The sequence below is a fragment of the Pyrus communis genome, chromosome 8 (assembly GCF_041283825.1).
Source record: "Pyrus communis isolate YQ-2024b chromosome 8, ASM4128382v1, whole genome shotgun sequence".
Classification (NCBI taxonomy): domain Eukaryota; kingdom Viridiplantae; phylum Streptophyta; class Magnoliopsida; order Rosales; family Rosaceae; genus Pyrus; species Pyrus communis.
Genome location: NC_142572.1, coordinates 19671137 through 19686481, shown reverse-complemented (window position 1 = coordinate 19686481; position 15345 = coordinate 19671137). Strand labels below are relative to the sequence as shown.

Genomic DNA, 15345 nt, shown 5'->3' with positions numbered 1-15345 from the left:
TGGTTGTTTATGTACCTTTATCTTTGGAGGCTCAAGCGGATGACTGTATGGAACAGGTACACGGTACACCATTAATGTGGCGTCCAGCTCCCAATAATACTAGACATTTGTTAGTTTCTCTTTATGTGACCTTGTATCATCAGCACAGGACGCTATCATGACGGTGTTCATTGTGTCCTACATACAAGTTGATCTTCCAGTTGGGGAATGGAAGTATCGTCTTAATAGTAATTTAGGTTTTGTTACCATTAATTTGAAAAATAAATTGAAAGTTACCTGCTTAATGGATTAATGTAGGCAGATGTGGATTTGGTTAGTAATCAGTTCTCGAAGAACTTACTAATCTTTAGTTACTTGTACTTTTATTCCTACTTAACAAACCAATTTGAATGGCTTAAAACTCAAAAAACTGAGAAATATCAAAACACATTGGCCTGTTCTTCCTGAGGCTGCGGAGCAACTCCTCCACTAATATTGCCTTGTTCTTCTTGCTCTTGAGAACAGTTCTTCTGCACCTGATGAAATTGCATATGATCATACACATTCCACGTACCCACATTGTCCTTAAAGTCCTCCAACGTCTGCGCTATCGCCATAACATTGCCGCCGCTGAGGAGCAGTTCGAGCTGGTAGCGCATGCTGTCGAGTTCCGCCTGGTGCCGGTTGATGGACCAGAGCGGCGACCGGACGACGGCGTGGCAGCCGCCAACAGGGTCTTTGGCCCGGTGGTCGGCCTCGACGAAGATGGTGGACATGGCGGGGGTGGGGAGGGAGGGCGGTGACGAGTTTGTCGAGTCTACGACTCTACTGACGCCGAACAGTTTGTGTGCGTTGTGAAAGTTTGTGGGGTAGCTGGAGGGGAAGTAGGGGGCCAAGTGGCAATCCACTGTGCATTTTTTTCGCTGGTGTTTACAAGCGGCGCAACTTTGGGTGTTCGTCATCGAGATTTTTGTAGGCTATTTCTATCGGTTTGAGAAATGATCGGAAAATTTTGAGGGAGGGCAGAGAGATTCCAGTAGAGAGTAGTTTTTGTTGGTGTTGGGAGAAAAGTCGGGGACACAGGTGTTTGTTATAGTTCACGTCGTTGTACCATTTAAGAAATTTGAAAATTAGACCCTAACGATAAAACAGAAACGCTAGAGAAATTAATTTTTTTAATTAATTTTTTGTAAATTATATGACGTTGTTGTTGGTAATGAGATTAAATGTCGATTAATGTACAAATCATATAGTGTGCAAGTCAGGTCTAAAATTTGCGTTGCGATATTGCATATTTTTTTGCAATGAAAAATGGTATGATTTGAAACTAGAACATAATAGGTTGAAGTAAAAGATCATAATCACCAAATCAATTCACTTCCTTACAAACCCAAATGTGTCAATACCATGGTGCTCATTAGTCCACCTGCTGAGCAGGATTTCGCTTTTCGGTCGTTTACTTAATTGTTTTTCACATTTTATTTTTAAATTTTTTTAGTCCAAAAATGTTCTCTTACCATGTACCATTTCTTTTATAGAGGTAAAGTCACCGACATATGTGAATCTCATCTCTATTAAAGATGCGATACAAATGTGGTTAAAAAATAGGAAACTTTAACGAAAAGCTCACGGTACTATTCACTTTAACGAAAGACTACGTTTTTACATTAAAAAGTCAACCCTAGTACTATTCACTTTACCCTTTATTTTGTTTTTATTATTAAAACTAAAAGTTTTCAATTTTTTTTTATTAATTTTTCTTAAAAAAATATAATAAGAGTAGCATTTTATTTATATTATGGATGGCAACTCGAAGAATTTCAATAGATGACACAACATTCAAGTGGGAACTTACCTTGCATTTGGAGGAGGGAATTTTAAGTTCCATGGAACTAAGACTCTACTTTTTTGGAATGCACTGTAAAAATTAGAGGGAATTGAAAATGAGTTGATGCGATATGCTTCACATAAATTTCGTATTGCACCTTGAAACTTGTCATTTTGAGAGTTTATTTGTTTGTTGTCGTCGTGTTTTGATAGTAATTTTGTATTGTTTCAATTATTCGTTGGTATTGTTCTTATAGTGTATTTTTAACAATTGAACTATTACGTTGCATGAAAATAAAGCCCCTCGTCAAGACATAGGGTTTGTTTTGGAATTGGATCTGAACCAATGCCATCAAAGTTGACATCAACTAATCCCAACTAGCACAAAAAGGAACAGTGAAAGGGAGAGGGAGAGGGACAGGGAGAGGGAGAGGGCAAAAGCACCAATGAAATAGCAAACTGAGCTATTAGAAACAAACTAATCACATTAGCAGATGTGCGCTAAAATTTGATGTGGTAGAAACTAATTCATAAACTAAACCCTACTAAAGATGTAATTATAGTACAAAGAAGCAAGGATCGTTTTATTTCGAGGATTAGAAGGATTGCTAATCAGCACAAACTAAACAAATACTAAAAACTAACTTCAACGAGGGATTTGAATGAATTGAACTTAAATTGAAAACTGAAAGTAACAACTAAACAAAGAGAAACGGCAGCAATAAAATTGAAGTTTGAGCGATCAACGGATGAAAGCTAGCTAAATGATTCTTCTCAACACATGAAACACACACACAAATTAATCTCCAATTATTCGTTCTACAAACCGTGAACAACGCCTCAAATTAACCGCGAACAACACTGGTTAACTCTCCTACTACAAACTCGCACAATAAGTCTATATATAAACAAGAATTTTGGAAGCAATCCTAAAAGATGATTATTATTTTGTTCCAATTGAAATCAAGGCTCTCACCACCCTCAAAGATATCAATCAAAATTAAGTTACCATACCCCTCCAACAACAATAACATTATTGTCCTTAGGCACAAATAACCACACCATCCAAAATCTCACAAAAAGCTTCACATTCAAACGTTCTTCATCTGGTCTCAACCAACGGAGTGTACAGCTTCCCAAACTAAATTCTTTGGAACCGGGCTGGCAAGATCGCGAGCCTGCAGCGCTGCCTTGCGCAGCATCCCAACGGTGAGTTCATTGGCCTTGTAGAATGACACACTTGTGTAAAGCAGCTTGTGCTTCTTGCAGAGTTCCTTGACAAGGGGGGCAACTTTCCTGAGGTTGCCTCTAGGCAACCGCGGAAACAAATGGTGCTCGATCTGGAACTGCAATCCGCCGTGGAACCAGTCCATCCACGGGTGGCAGATTATATCGAGCGATCCTTTCGTCTGATTTTCGCACCAATCGTTCCCTGTAGGGGTTCCGACATAAACACTTGAAGAGAAATGGTTCAAGCAGAACTGCACATGTTGGATTCCAGTGACGGAAAAGCTTGCCACAACGAACATTACTCTTTCACCCCAATTGGGGAGGTAAGAAACCAGCAGAGGATACCAAATCCAAAACACCAAAAGCCCGAAGATTTCTTGGATCCTATTTTTTACCCTCAATCTTTTGGATGACAGCAGTAAAAATGACTGAGCAAAAAGGTTAATCCTAGCAAGACACATGACAGGGTAAAAAGTCCAGTGCTGGTAACTAACCATGAACCTAGTAAAAGCATCGAAATTCATCTTCCTGTCGTAGTAATAAGAGGCGAGGGAGTTGAACAGTTTCGAATTCACCGCGAAAAAAGGCATGTGCTGGAGATCCGGATCGAATTCGAGGCTGTTGACGGCAATATGGTGGGCGTTGTGGTTGCGCTTCCACCACGCAATACTGATGCCGGCGAGGCAGTTTCCGGTGAGGATCTGGGCGAATCTGTTCACCCTTTTGCTTCTGATGATCTGGTAGTGACCCGAATCGTGGCCGAGCCACCCGCTTTGAATCCAGAGAAAACCCATCAATACGCCGGAACCCAGATGAACCCAGCCACTGTCGGAGCACAAGACGCCGTAGATGCTCAGAGTAAACAGCATTGCCACCAGAAACAGATAGAAATGGACGCTGTGTCCACTGTTTTCGAAAAGCCCCATTTTCGTAAACTCGTTGACGAGCTTCCTGTAATCTTTGGAAACTTCGGAAACAGAATAGTCTTCGAGATGGAATCCGGTGAAGAACTGGTCGAGGTGCTGCCAGGCGGAGCCGGGGTGGTAGGCGACGAACGCGTCCGTGACGTCTTGGCCGGCGAGGCTGAGCAACGGCAGCTCGCCGCCGGGATGGTGGTTGGCCCAATCGGAGACGTTGTAGATCTTGCCCTGTATCGAGATCCATAGATCTCCAGGCTTGTTGTGGGTGCTGAGTTTTTCCTGGGAAATGTACTTCTTTGACTCTTCCGCCATTGAACAGATCTGGGAGGAAAAAGCTTTCGATTCCCAACTGAACTCCTCCTCTCTGGGTTTTCCAAAAGGAAGAGACTTTTCTGTGGATTGATAATTATTGCATGTTGGGGAGGAAAGGATTTGAATTCGGAGGCTTTTTTTTTCTTTTGTTTTTTTGAATTTTTCGAGCTCACTCTGCTTTCTCTGTTTTTGGGCTTCTGATGCTGTTTTGTAGTCTTTGCGCAATTGGTGGGGGTATTGGAATTGAACAGGCACCGCATGACATATGGTGTTCCCTCACCCATTAGCATTTGACATCTTGGATATCCTTCAATTTTATATTTCAATAAATAAATAAAACTAAATGCTAATGGGTGAGCGGCATTTGGAAAAATTTCTCGCACCGCAGAGTTGTATTGTTTTTGCAACTCTTTACAAGTGTTAATCTTTTGAAAAACTAATAAGAAAAGCTTAAAAATTTGGAATTTTAACGAAAATAATAAAATAAATTGTAAAATGAATAGTATCGATTAATTTTTTAGACTAAAAATATGATTTTTTGTTAAAATAAACAGTACCAAAAGCTTTTCGTTAAAGTTTCCGTTACTCCACTACGAGGTTAAGTCCATTTTTTTTATTTTGTAAATAATATCATTTGTTTAAAAAAAAAAATCATCTGCTTTTTGGAGTTTGCCAGTGGCTTAAAATAAAGGAGTTTTAACACATTCATGTACGGTTCATTTTTAACGAAAATGATATTTTTACTCTAAAAAGTCACTCCTTATCATATTTACTTACTATACATTTTTATCTTTTAAATTAAAACTCAAAACTTTCAAATTTTTTTCATTAATTTTTTTTTTAAATAATCATATCGCTTTACATAAGTTAACGTAAAACAGTAAAACGTGTAACGTTGCAAACTTACCTGAGATAATTAAAACAGGTAAATAGTTTGAGGCAGTGCGACATTGACATCTTGTTTCGTGTAAGTCGGAATTCAGTGGACCTTGTCGTCAAAAGGTCCCTACACTTACTTCTCAATGCTGCCACCCACCACGTTAAGGAGAAATTTTTTATTATGACAGAAACACGGATGGTAAATCACATGTTTTTATGTAAGTGGTGAAAAATTTTATTTTGTAAGTTAATAAATTTTTTAACACATATATCACACCATTTGTATATTGACACGTGATGTATCACCTCATGTACTGATCACACTAAAAAATCTATCCACGTTAAGAATTGAAACACGTAGATTTGGACCATTTGGTGAATCCCGACAAGGCAAAAAAATGTAGCTTTTTCATGCTAAATACGGCATTTCCATGAATACCAAAACTAATCATGTGGTGTACAATATTACTTTCGAAATTCTGTGTTCGAATTTTTATTTTTGTATTTTATATTCTGAATAAAAATGATAAATTTTGTATCTCTGTGTTACCAATCAAAAAATATATTTTTTTTTTCGGGGAACTATCAAAATATCTTTATGCAAGTTGGAATATACCCACTTGCCCGACCAAAAATTAAAATAAGAATATGCTACATGGATACGCCAAGTATATGAGAAAATATCTTCATCCCCCATTGGCACAATCATTACCCATGAAATAGTTTTGCAACTCACGGGCACACTTTATATTGAATCTTGTTCATATGCATATAATTTATTTTTAGTTACGCTATTTGATACTCGATTCGATTTTGATCTTAAAATTCACAGTTTTATTTCATGAAATTCAAAATTTATTTCACCTTGATTTGTAGATTCTTTTTTCTTTCTGAAACTCAAAAGTCACCATCTAGAACATACATGAGACCTACCACCCAATAAAACCACCATTTGTACTAATGAATCTGATTATAAATCTCCAATATCTATTAACATTCAACAATCATAAAACATTAAGTAAAAGAAATTCAAGAGATGAAAAAAATAGAAAAGAAATTTATTAGCCTGGTGCACCGAAATCAAATCCACATAACGGAATTAACAGAATTAAGCCAAGGTGCAGTGAATTTTGTATTTTATATAGTAAAATGATAATTTTTGAGTTTCAGGGTTAACATGGAATCAAAATCGAGTTCCAAGAAAGTTGAGCAAATTTTGAGTTTCAGGAAGTAAAATGACAACTTTTGAGTTACATGAGACAAAATGAGATTAAAATCCAATTTCAGAGACTGTAGCTAAAACTAGCTTATATATTATAGGTGTAACATCCCACATTGCCTAGGGGAGTGGATCATGTAAGCCTTATATGTATATTCTCATCTTTACCTAGCACGAGATCTTTTGGGAGCTCACTGGCTTCGGGTTTTGTAGGAACTCCAAAGTTAAGCGAGTTCGCACGAGAGCAATTCCAAAATGGGTGACCCACTGGGAAGTTCTCGTGTGAGTTTCTATAAACAAAATCGTGAGGGCGTGGTCAGGGCCCAAAGCGGACAATATCGTGCTATGGCGGAGTCGAGCCGGGGATGTGGTACGGTCCTGCACTGGGGTGTGACAATAGGGTAATGCTATTCACACAACCATTTTTATTTCTCACACACCATTTAACTTTTGGCTGTTAGAACAAATAAATTGAAAAAGATCAATGCTAAAAAATAACAAAAGATATGTGAAAAGTAAAAATAATGTGTGAAATCTTATTTATATTACGAATCCATAATATTAATAGCGGTGTTGTGTTGACTCCTATTATAACATGGGATGGTTTGACTATAACATCGAAAAAAATCTCCGTAGAAAGCTGATGATTCATTGGAAGGGGTGATTTCTACCCTTCTCCTTTCATCTTTTGCACTATTATGTTTGTTTTTCTGAATCACTAAGGGACTTTGATTATTATTTCGTTCTCAGATGTTTGTTTTTGTTTTTATCTTTTTGAAAACTGAAAAACTTATTTTGAAACTACTTTCAGTTTTCATCTTTTGAAACAAAATGAAAACCAAAAACTAAAAACTACTTAAATAAGTTTCAAAGTTTGATCTTGAATTTTCACTATTTTGGTTTTAAGTTTTTTAATTTTTTTAAACTAAAAAATGAAAGTTGTTACGAAATAAAATTTTAGTTTTTAAAAAAGTAAAACCTGAAAACCATTAAAAACTGAAACTTAAAAATAAAAAAATTGAAAACTAAATAAAATGATTATCCGACAACCCCTAAATAAAACAAATGAAAAAAAGAAATAATACACATAATTAAGATGAAGGGTGAATTGCGTAATAAAAAAAGTGCAGAAATCATTTTTCAGAAACTTTAGATTGTTTAACCTCTGCCTAGTGCTTTCGATTCTTCTCCATCCTCCTCTAAGTCCCTCAACACACCAAACAGAAAATCATCCCTTCATCACACTTATTTCCCGCAATCTCTACTGATCCTGTCACAGTAAGAACTCACTCTAATACTTATCTTCTCAATTAAGTTTTTTATTTCTTCTGCTTTTGTTCCATGAATTTCAAGCTAGTTTAGTTATGTTCCATGAATTCCATTTAGGTCTTGCTTAGGCGTTAGACGGCATAATTAATCTCTAGATGTTTGAAAAATAAGCTAAACCGCCTAGGCGATGACAATAGCCAATAGGTAACTTCTATTTTGCATTTTATGTATTATAATATAATTATATATTTTTAAAGATATAAATAGGCATTTCTTTCTATGTCATGTAATAAATTTTTCTAAATTTAAAAAACAGTCTAGGTTTCCCGCTTAACACCTAGGCGTTAGGTCCATGCCTGCTAACCTTAAATTGAAGAGAGAGCAAAAGAGTGTAAATTTGATAGAAATGTATTGGGTGTCTAAAGAATTATGCTTTATGTGTGAATATTTCTGTGCAAAAGATTATTGGGTGTTTGCTGCATTGGAAATATATACTTTCTTTGTTATGCTGTCATGAAATCACTACATGAAACTTATTAGGACTTAAACAGATGGATTTTCGATTATCGCGGTTTGAACCCAAGTTCGAATCCTTTGACTGTATATTAGAATAGTTTAGAATATATATTGTCTTGTCAAAGAAACAAATGAAGGATTTTAACAGTTTGGATAATGCCTTGCAGGTATATGTGAACACCAGTAAAGTAAGAGGAAGCAAACACATTGATGGCGCATTTGCTTTCAACTTCCTGCTCTCTAAATTTCTCCTCTGGTGGTAAACACTACATCAAACCGTTGATCCAAGACTCGGAAGCATTTCCTACCTCTTTAACTTTTCAGACTTCCAAGGCCCATTTGGGAGGATCATCCTGCAAGAAGAGAGGTCACAAAGTGGTACTTGCACGGTGCGTGCAACCACACTCTCTCCAAGTAGGGAAGCCCCAAATGAACCCAGCTATGGCGCCAATGAGAGCTCCGGTGGAGCTTTAAATCACAGCTGAGTAATGATCTTTGGTGGGGATGGCCACTGTGGTTGGGCCACAGCCCTTCACCTATCCAAGAAGGGTTACGAGGTTGCCATTGTTGATAGCCTTGTACGCCGTCTGTTTGACCATCAGCTTGGTCTTGGTTCCCTGACTCCAATCGCCTCCATCCATGATCTTATCCGTTGTTGGAAAGCTCTCACTGGAAAGTCCATTGAACTCTACATTGGTGATGTTTGTGATTTCGACTTCTTGTCAGAAGCCTTCAAGTCATTTGAGCCTGGTTCCGTTGTCCATTTCGAGGAACAGCGATCTGCCCCTTCATGATTGATCGGTCAAGAGCAGTATTCACGCAGAATAACTACGTGATTGGAACTCTGAACGTTCTCTTTGCTATAAAAGAGTTCAGAGAGGAGTGCCATCTCATGATGCTCGGGACCGTGGGAGAATACGGGACTCCAAATATTGACATGAGGAGGGTTTCATTACAATTACACATAATGGGAGAATATCTCTTTGCCCTACCCGAAGCAAGCGAGCTCTTTCTACCATTTGAGAAAGGTTCATCAGTCGAATAATATAGCCTTCACTTGCAAAGCTTAGGGGATTAGAGCCACTTCCAACATAAATCTCTTGAAACTCTCTGCCGCTACATGAAAAGAAAGGTACCCTTGCTTCTCCAGCAATGGAGAGATTTTTCAGTATGACCGACACACGAGGTGGTACACCACGTGTCACTATACAAATTGTGGGATATGTGTGTTAAAAAGTTAATAATGTAAAAAATAAAATTTCTCACCACTTACATTAAAACACATGATGTACTACCCATGTTCCGGTCATAATGAAAATTTTCTCATTAGCAAGAGCCGTTTGTGACCGGAACACGAGTAGTACACTATGTATTTTTATGTAAGTGTTAAGAAATTTTACTTTTTAAGTTATTGATGCGTGATTTATGCGCACACAAATTAAACCCTCTTTTTGACGATTTGTAGTATAAGTGCAAGTAGGGATCGTTCTGGACCGGGGATTAGGAGGGATTGCAAATCTCTTGGAAACTGACTCAAAAACGTAAAATAAAGTTTAAAACACTAAACTAGACTCAAAGAATGCAAAATTAAAAATTTAAAACACTAAGACAAACCAAAAACTCAAAATGCTTTAAAAACACAAACTAAATTGAATTCTAACTAAAATGAACATTAAAGCAAAAGGGGGATTGAGGTTTTTACGAAAATTGAAATAACGAAACAAGTTAATAAACTAGACAGAATGTAAATATGAAGTTTATGGATGAATGCTAGCTAAGGGGTTCATCTCCATACATGTTACACTTGCATACAAGATTGATTCTCAGTTGGTCTTTCGATAAATTATGAAACTCAATGCTCCAAGTTAATTAGGTTCGCTTAAATTAACTTTCAGATTTCCCTAGATTCGTTGGATTGAATGGAATACGCATTACAACCAAATTATTCTTAATCAAAGTCCCTAACTATGGAATACGCATGATAGAGACATTCAACAAAGATCATTAAGTTCAACGGAAATCATAAACATCGACGAGGCATTCGTTACTATGGAATACGCATGAAACTTATGCCAAGAATTCGTTTAACGCGATTGTTTATGAGCAACCTCCACTACTTGTGAATATAAGTTCGTAACGTTTAGGTGAAACTCACTTATATTCTAGCGTCATATTCATGCATGAAAATTAAGCTTGCAATCTCAATGAACATACATAAATAAGTTATCAATCAAACAGTTAAACGAATTGAATCCACAACTTATGAAATTCCAACGAAAGTTAATCAATTCATATTGCAAATATAAACATAGTTTCGAATCACCCCCTAGCTAAAGGGGGGTTTATTTCCTCATAACTTTGAAATTAAAGAAACACCTAAACATTCCAACAACTCAAACTTGAATTGTATGAACGTTTAGGCACTCTTCTCTTCCATTCCTCATACGTACAAAACAAAGAGAATTGAATTTAAACTTTGAAATCAAAGAAACACCTAAACATTCCAACAACTCAAACTTGAATTGTATGAACGTTTAGGCCCTCTTATCTTCCTCGTTATTGTAGCACAAGGTCTAAGGTGAGGTTTGGGGGATTATGGAAATGGTAGAGGAGTGGTTTGGAGGGTTGGGAAGTGGTGGAAATGGAAAGATGGTTTTGGATTCTAAGGGGACTCACGGCAAAGAGAAGGAATGGAAGTGTTTGTGGTGTGTTGTGTATGAAATGAGATGATGTTGAATGAATGAATGCAAGGGTATTTATAGGAGTAGTGGAGGGAACATATGGCTGTTTGTTTAAGATGCAAGTGGCTAATTTAATGATGGAAAATCAGTTAGGAAAACATGTGAAAACTGGAATTGCATGTGAAGGTGTTGGAATGTGCTGAAATGGTGAAGGGGATACACGGCATTGAGAAGCTTTCTTGCTCATTTTCTGAATGCAATGATGAAGAGTTTAATAATTAATGCATGTAGGTGGCTGAAATGATGAAGAATGAGTGGTGGAAATGAAAGGGAAAGCTAGAAGACATGTGAAGATGCTGGAATTGATGAAGGGGATACACGGCAATGTTTGGAATGTGGAGAAAAGGGTGCATGTGGTTGTAATGTTTGTTGGTTAAAGATGCATGTGGATGTATTATACAATGGGAAAGTATGTGATTGAATTAAAGGATGCAAAGTGAATGAATCATGAATCATTGTGGATGAAAGGTGGAAGTGCATGTGTTGATGACTAGGTTAGTGGGTGAAAATCTGAAAATGGCATAAAGGAATGGGAGCTCACGGTTTGGCTAGTGTTTGAATGTGTAAAGTGTGTGTGAATGCATGTGAAGATGCAATAAATAATGCATGTAGGGTTAGGAAATAAAATCATAACTTAAAGGGGGATGATTAAAGGGTGTTGAAAGGTTATGCATGGCTTTGAAGTGAATGTGGATTGGGCTAGAGTTTAAGTACATGAAATGGACCCAAATTGCTCCTCCTTGCATGGCAAGGAATGGTGTTTGTGTTAAGCCCATGGCAAGGTGTTATGTGATTGGGTTAGGGACATTGTTTTGTGTCTTCAAGTGCATACAAGGCCTTCAATTTCATCCAACACTTGGACTCCAAGTATAAGCTATCCATCCTTAGCCCAATAGTGCTCCAAAACACTCCACAATGCATCCTTTCGTCAAACACGTCTTATTATCCTGAAAACACACAAAAGAAGCATAAAGGACTAAAATAACTAAAGAAACACAACGTAAATGCACGAGAATAAGCAAAGTAAGTCGCCTAAATAAGCTCCTATCAGTTATTAACTTTTTAATATACATATACCACTATTTGTATAGTGACATCTGATGTACCACCTTGTGTGTTGGTCACATTAAAAAATCTTGCTAACATGGTTTTTCCGTTACCAGGTGGACCAACGAGCAAAATACCTTTTGGGAGCTTGCCACCTAGACGAGTGAAACGCTGCAACAAGGGAACTGATTAAGGAGCACGCCCTACAGTACAAAAAAGATAAATACAGTGCAAGCATTGGAAACGAATGGCACCAATCAAGATGGATTTGGCGTATCATCTTCTCCACAAGATCAATGTTTTTTAAGATTGTATTCTTGAATTGATTTTATGAAACACAACGCAAATGAGGGGAATTTTTATCGAGTGAATCGAGACCATTTCAAGCTCTTTGCCCCAACAGGTCACTTCCAAAATCATCATCTTATATCGGATGAAATAGCGATGATATTGCCCCACCCCAGAAATCAGGAGACTTGGGGTGATACTAAAAGGTCTTCTTACATATTCTTCTGTACATAATGTTGATGCATTTACCTTAGGATGTCGAAGATAGCGAACGATTTCTTCTAACTCAGACTTAGCCTCATCAACGCCCTTTACATCGCTAAATTTTGTGTTTGATTCCATGCTAGGTTGAACTTCATATCTAGTCCGAGTGCTGAAATGTAGAAAGGGGAAATTAAAAGGAAAAACTTTCATCATTTTAAAATTGCATCTTAATCAATTGGCAGAAGAGCCTAAAGCAGCAGGAGATGGTAATACCTTTTTCTCCATCCTCAGTGTACTCTCTTATGCCAAATATCAAAAGAAAGGCCACTGCGATAGTGCGAATTGTACGCCACAGCATCTCTTTAAACTGACCTCCTTTTGTAGCCACCACATGAATAGGATCACTTGCAGTTCCAAGAATACCTTCTTCTGTTGATTTTCCAACGTTCCTGAGAACTGATATAGACGAGGGGCTAAATTTATAAGCCAGGTCAAGGTGAAAAAACTCTAATAAAAATATGCTAAGCGTAACATTGTTCGCACAGAAAATTCAACAGAAGTTCAGATCATTGTAAATTAACACAAGAAAAAGGGAATTTAATTCTAAAAAACCAAGGTACTACAAAACCGTCATCCATTTAAAACTATATAAACCCTACTTCATTCATAAGCTTAGCACACTTTCAGACAAGTCTGCAAGATAAAGACGAACTAGGGTATAATTTTGGTAGAAACAATTAAAAAGGAAACATAACCATGTCCGTTAATTACCCATCTTTCTGCAATGTCGTGAGTAACTCATCTCATCCAGCCTGCGAACTCTTACTAATGCTTTCACATAGTCAGAAACTGCTGAAGAGTTGGAACGTAATATGATGGTTGACTTTAAAATGCTCTTATCACTGCTTCATAATCCCTCCAATGGTAGAGTTCTTTTAGATAGGAAATTCACTAGCTTCATCGGTATCGCGTACTCTACGAGCAAAATTGCCAATATAACTCGACTTGACCACTTCTTGAGTACTTAAAAACTTATTCCCTGCATAAGCTTAAAAGACAGCGATCATTTCTGTAAGTGAAGATAATAGAGAAGAGTGTTCTGTCGTTCGCTTTCCACCCGATATGTCAAATTAAACAATTATTTTATTACATTTTTTGTGTTCTTAATTTCTGAACCGAAAAACGTTCAACTCTCTTCATCGCCGACGATCCTCCGCCTCTGTAAAAATGAAAAGGTACAAACTTTAGGGTTTAATTCTTATGAAGTCAAACAAAATTAAACGAAAATCTAAAAACGACGACATGCTAAAAAATAGAGTGGGAAATTAACAGTGGCGGTCCAATTCTAGCGAAGAACCGGTGGCTGTGGTCCCCGAACGACGCCGTTGGGTTCACCGGAGAATTGGAAGTTGAAATTGAAGGGACGGGGGAGGCGGCGAGCTCGAACGGAGCAATTCCATTCCTTAGCTGCTCGAGAATTGACTCTGCCATGGAGAAAGCTGCTCGGGGACGACGACCGTGGATGGATGTGAAGGCTGATCACAGGAGGCCTTCGTCCTCTAATCTCTATCGCAACTCTATCATTGATTAAAAAAAGAAAGAAAGAGGTAGGATACGAACAGACTGCCATTAAACTAATTAAAAAACATTTAATAATTAATTAAAAAATATTGGAAGCTGCTGCCATTCTATGTCATGTCACATAGGATATGGCATTTCGGTTGGAAACATTAGTGGCTGTCTTTTTTTACTATTATAACTTATGTAGACATTTTGACATCTTCTTTGAAGATGCTTTAAAGGAACAAAATTGACAAGATAGTAAACAAGAAACATAATTCTTTACAAGTTTAAAATGAACGACAAAAGGAATTTGCCAATCAAAACGTTTTGAATATGTCATACCTCCGGCACCTCCTCCTACCCTGTTGGCAGGGAAATAAGTTCAGGCAACCACTTTTGTCAGTTGTCCCAACTCCGATTGATGCCTTGAAACCTGTTAGCGAAAGAGCATAGAGTTAAAAAGAGCCCGAAGAAACAACAGAAGTATGTCTAAGAAGACAATTAAATGGTTCCATCTATTGGAAAACCACCCTCGAGCACAGCATTCATTAAGGCAATATTAACTGCAAGTTCTCTGTGAAAAAAAAAAAAAAAAAAAAACTGCAAGTTCTCAATGATGGAAAAGGAGGGATTTGGATGATAGTATACTCATTTTCCGCCAACTGTTGGAGCAATATTAGAAAATATGAAAAATAACAATATACTTCTAATGATAATAATCATAAAGAAATTCACAACATCAATTATATATAAAATTAATATAAACAACTAGAGAGAAAGTTAGAATACTGACAAACTTGGAGATTGAGACTGGCATAAATGCAATGTCCTAAAGATAGAATTTCGCCCCTACTCTTGTGCTTGTAGTTCGGTAGGCGTCCATCTCCCAGGATTCAACAATCTATAATCCGAAGTCAAAGCACTTCAATCTTCGGACTCTGGCGAACTTTATATATTCCATACTCTCAAGACACGACTCGGAATTTGACTCACGAAGCATGAGAGAAACAAAGTGGGGAAACCCTATTTCTCAAGAGTAAAAATTAACTCTAATTTTCTATATTTAATACCAATGGTTTCATGGGTTTATATATAATCCAATTTCTACTTATCAAAGAGATGTAACTTTTCATCTATAAGTATACATCACTTATAAAGGGAATACAACTAAACAACATAACCTTTCTAAGAAATTGGTTAACAATATTTTTCATTCAATTATTAAAATTATATACTATAATATATAATATATAATTTCCAACAATCTCCCACATGAATGAAAAATTAGGAAGAATTTGAGAGTACAGGCGGACAAGAGATGCATCGGGAGAGGTGTTTTTTGGACTTGAAC

General features: G+C 37.1%; 2 protein-coding genes and 1 pseudogene across 2 annotated transcripts; 1 reads left to right on the top strand and 2 right to left on the bottom strand.

Moving 5' to 3' along the window:
- Positions 1-419: 419 nt before the first annotated feature.
- LOC137718127 (LOB domain-containing protein 24-like) lies at positions 420-941 on the bottom strand. The gene has a single exon (XM_068457631.2). It carries the CDS (start codon positions 939-941, stop codon positions 420-422), a length of 522 nt encoding a protein of 173 aa, XP_068313732.2.
- Positions 942-2511: 1570 nt separating this feature from the next.
- LOC137717266 (acyl-lipid (9-3)-desaturase) lies at positions 2512-4525 on the bottom strand. The gene has a single exon (XM_068456572.2). It carries the CDS (start codon positions 4266-4268, stop codon positions 2919-2921), a length of 1350 nt encoding a protein of 449 aa, XP_068312673.1. The 5' UTR covers positions 4269-4525; the 3' UTR covers positions 2512-2918.
- A 3836-nt stretch (positions 4526-8361) lies between these two features.
- On the top strand, positions 8362-10791 carry LOC137718128 (UDP-sulfoquinovose synthase, chloroplastic pseudogene; annotated as a pseudogene).
- The last annotated feature ends 4554 nt before the right edge of the window (positions 10792-15345 follow it).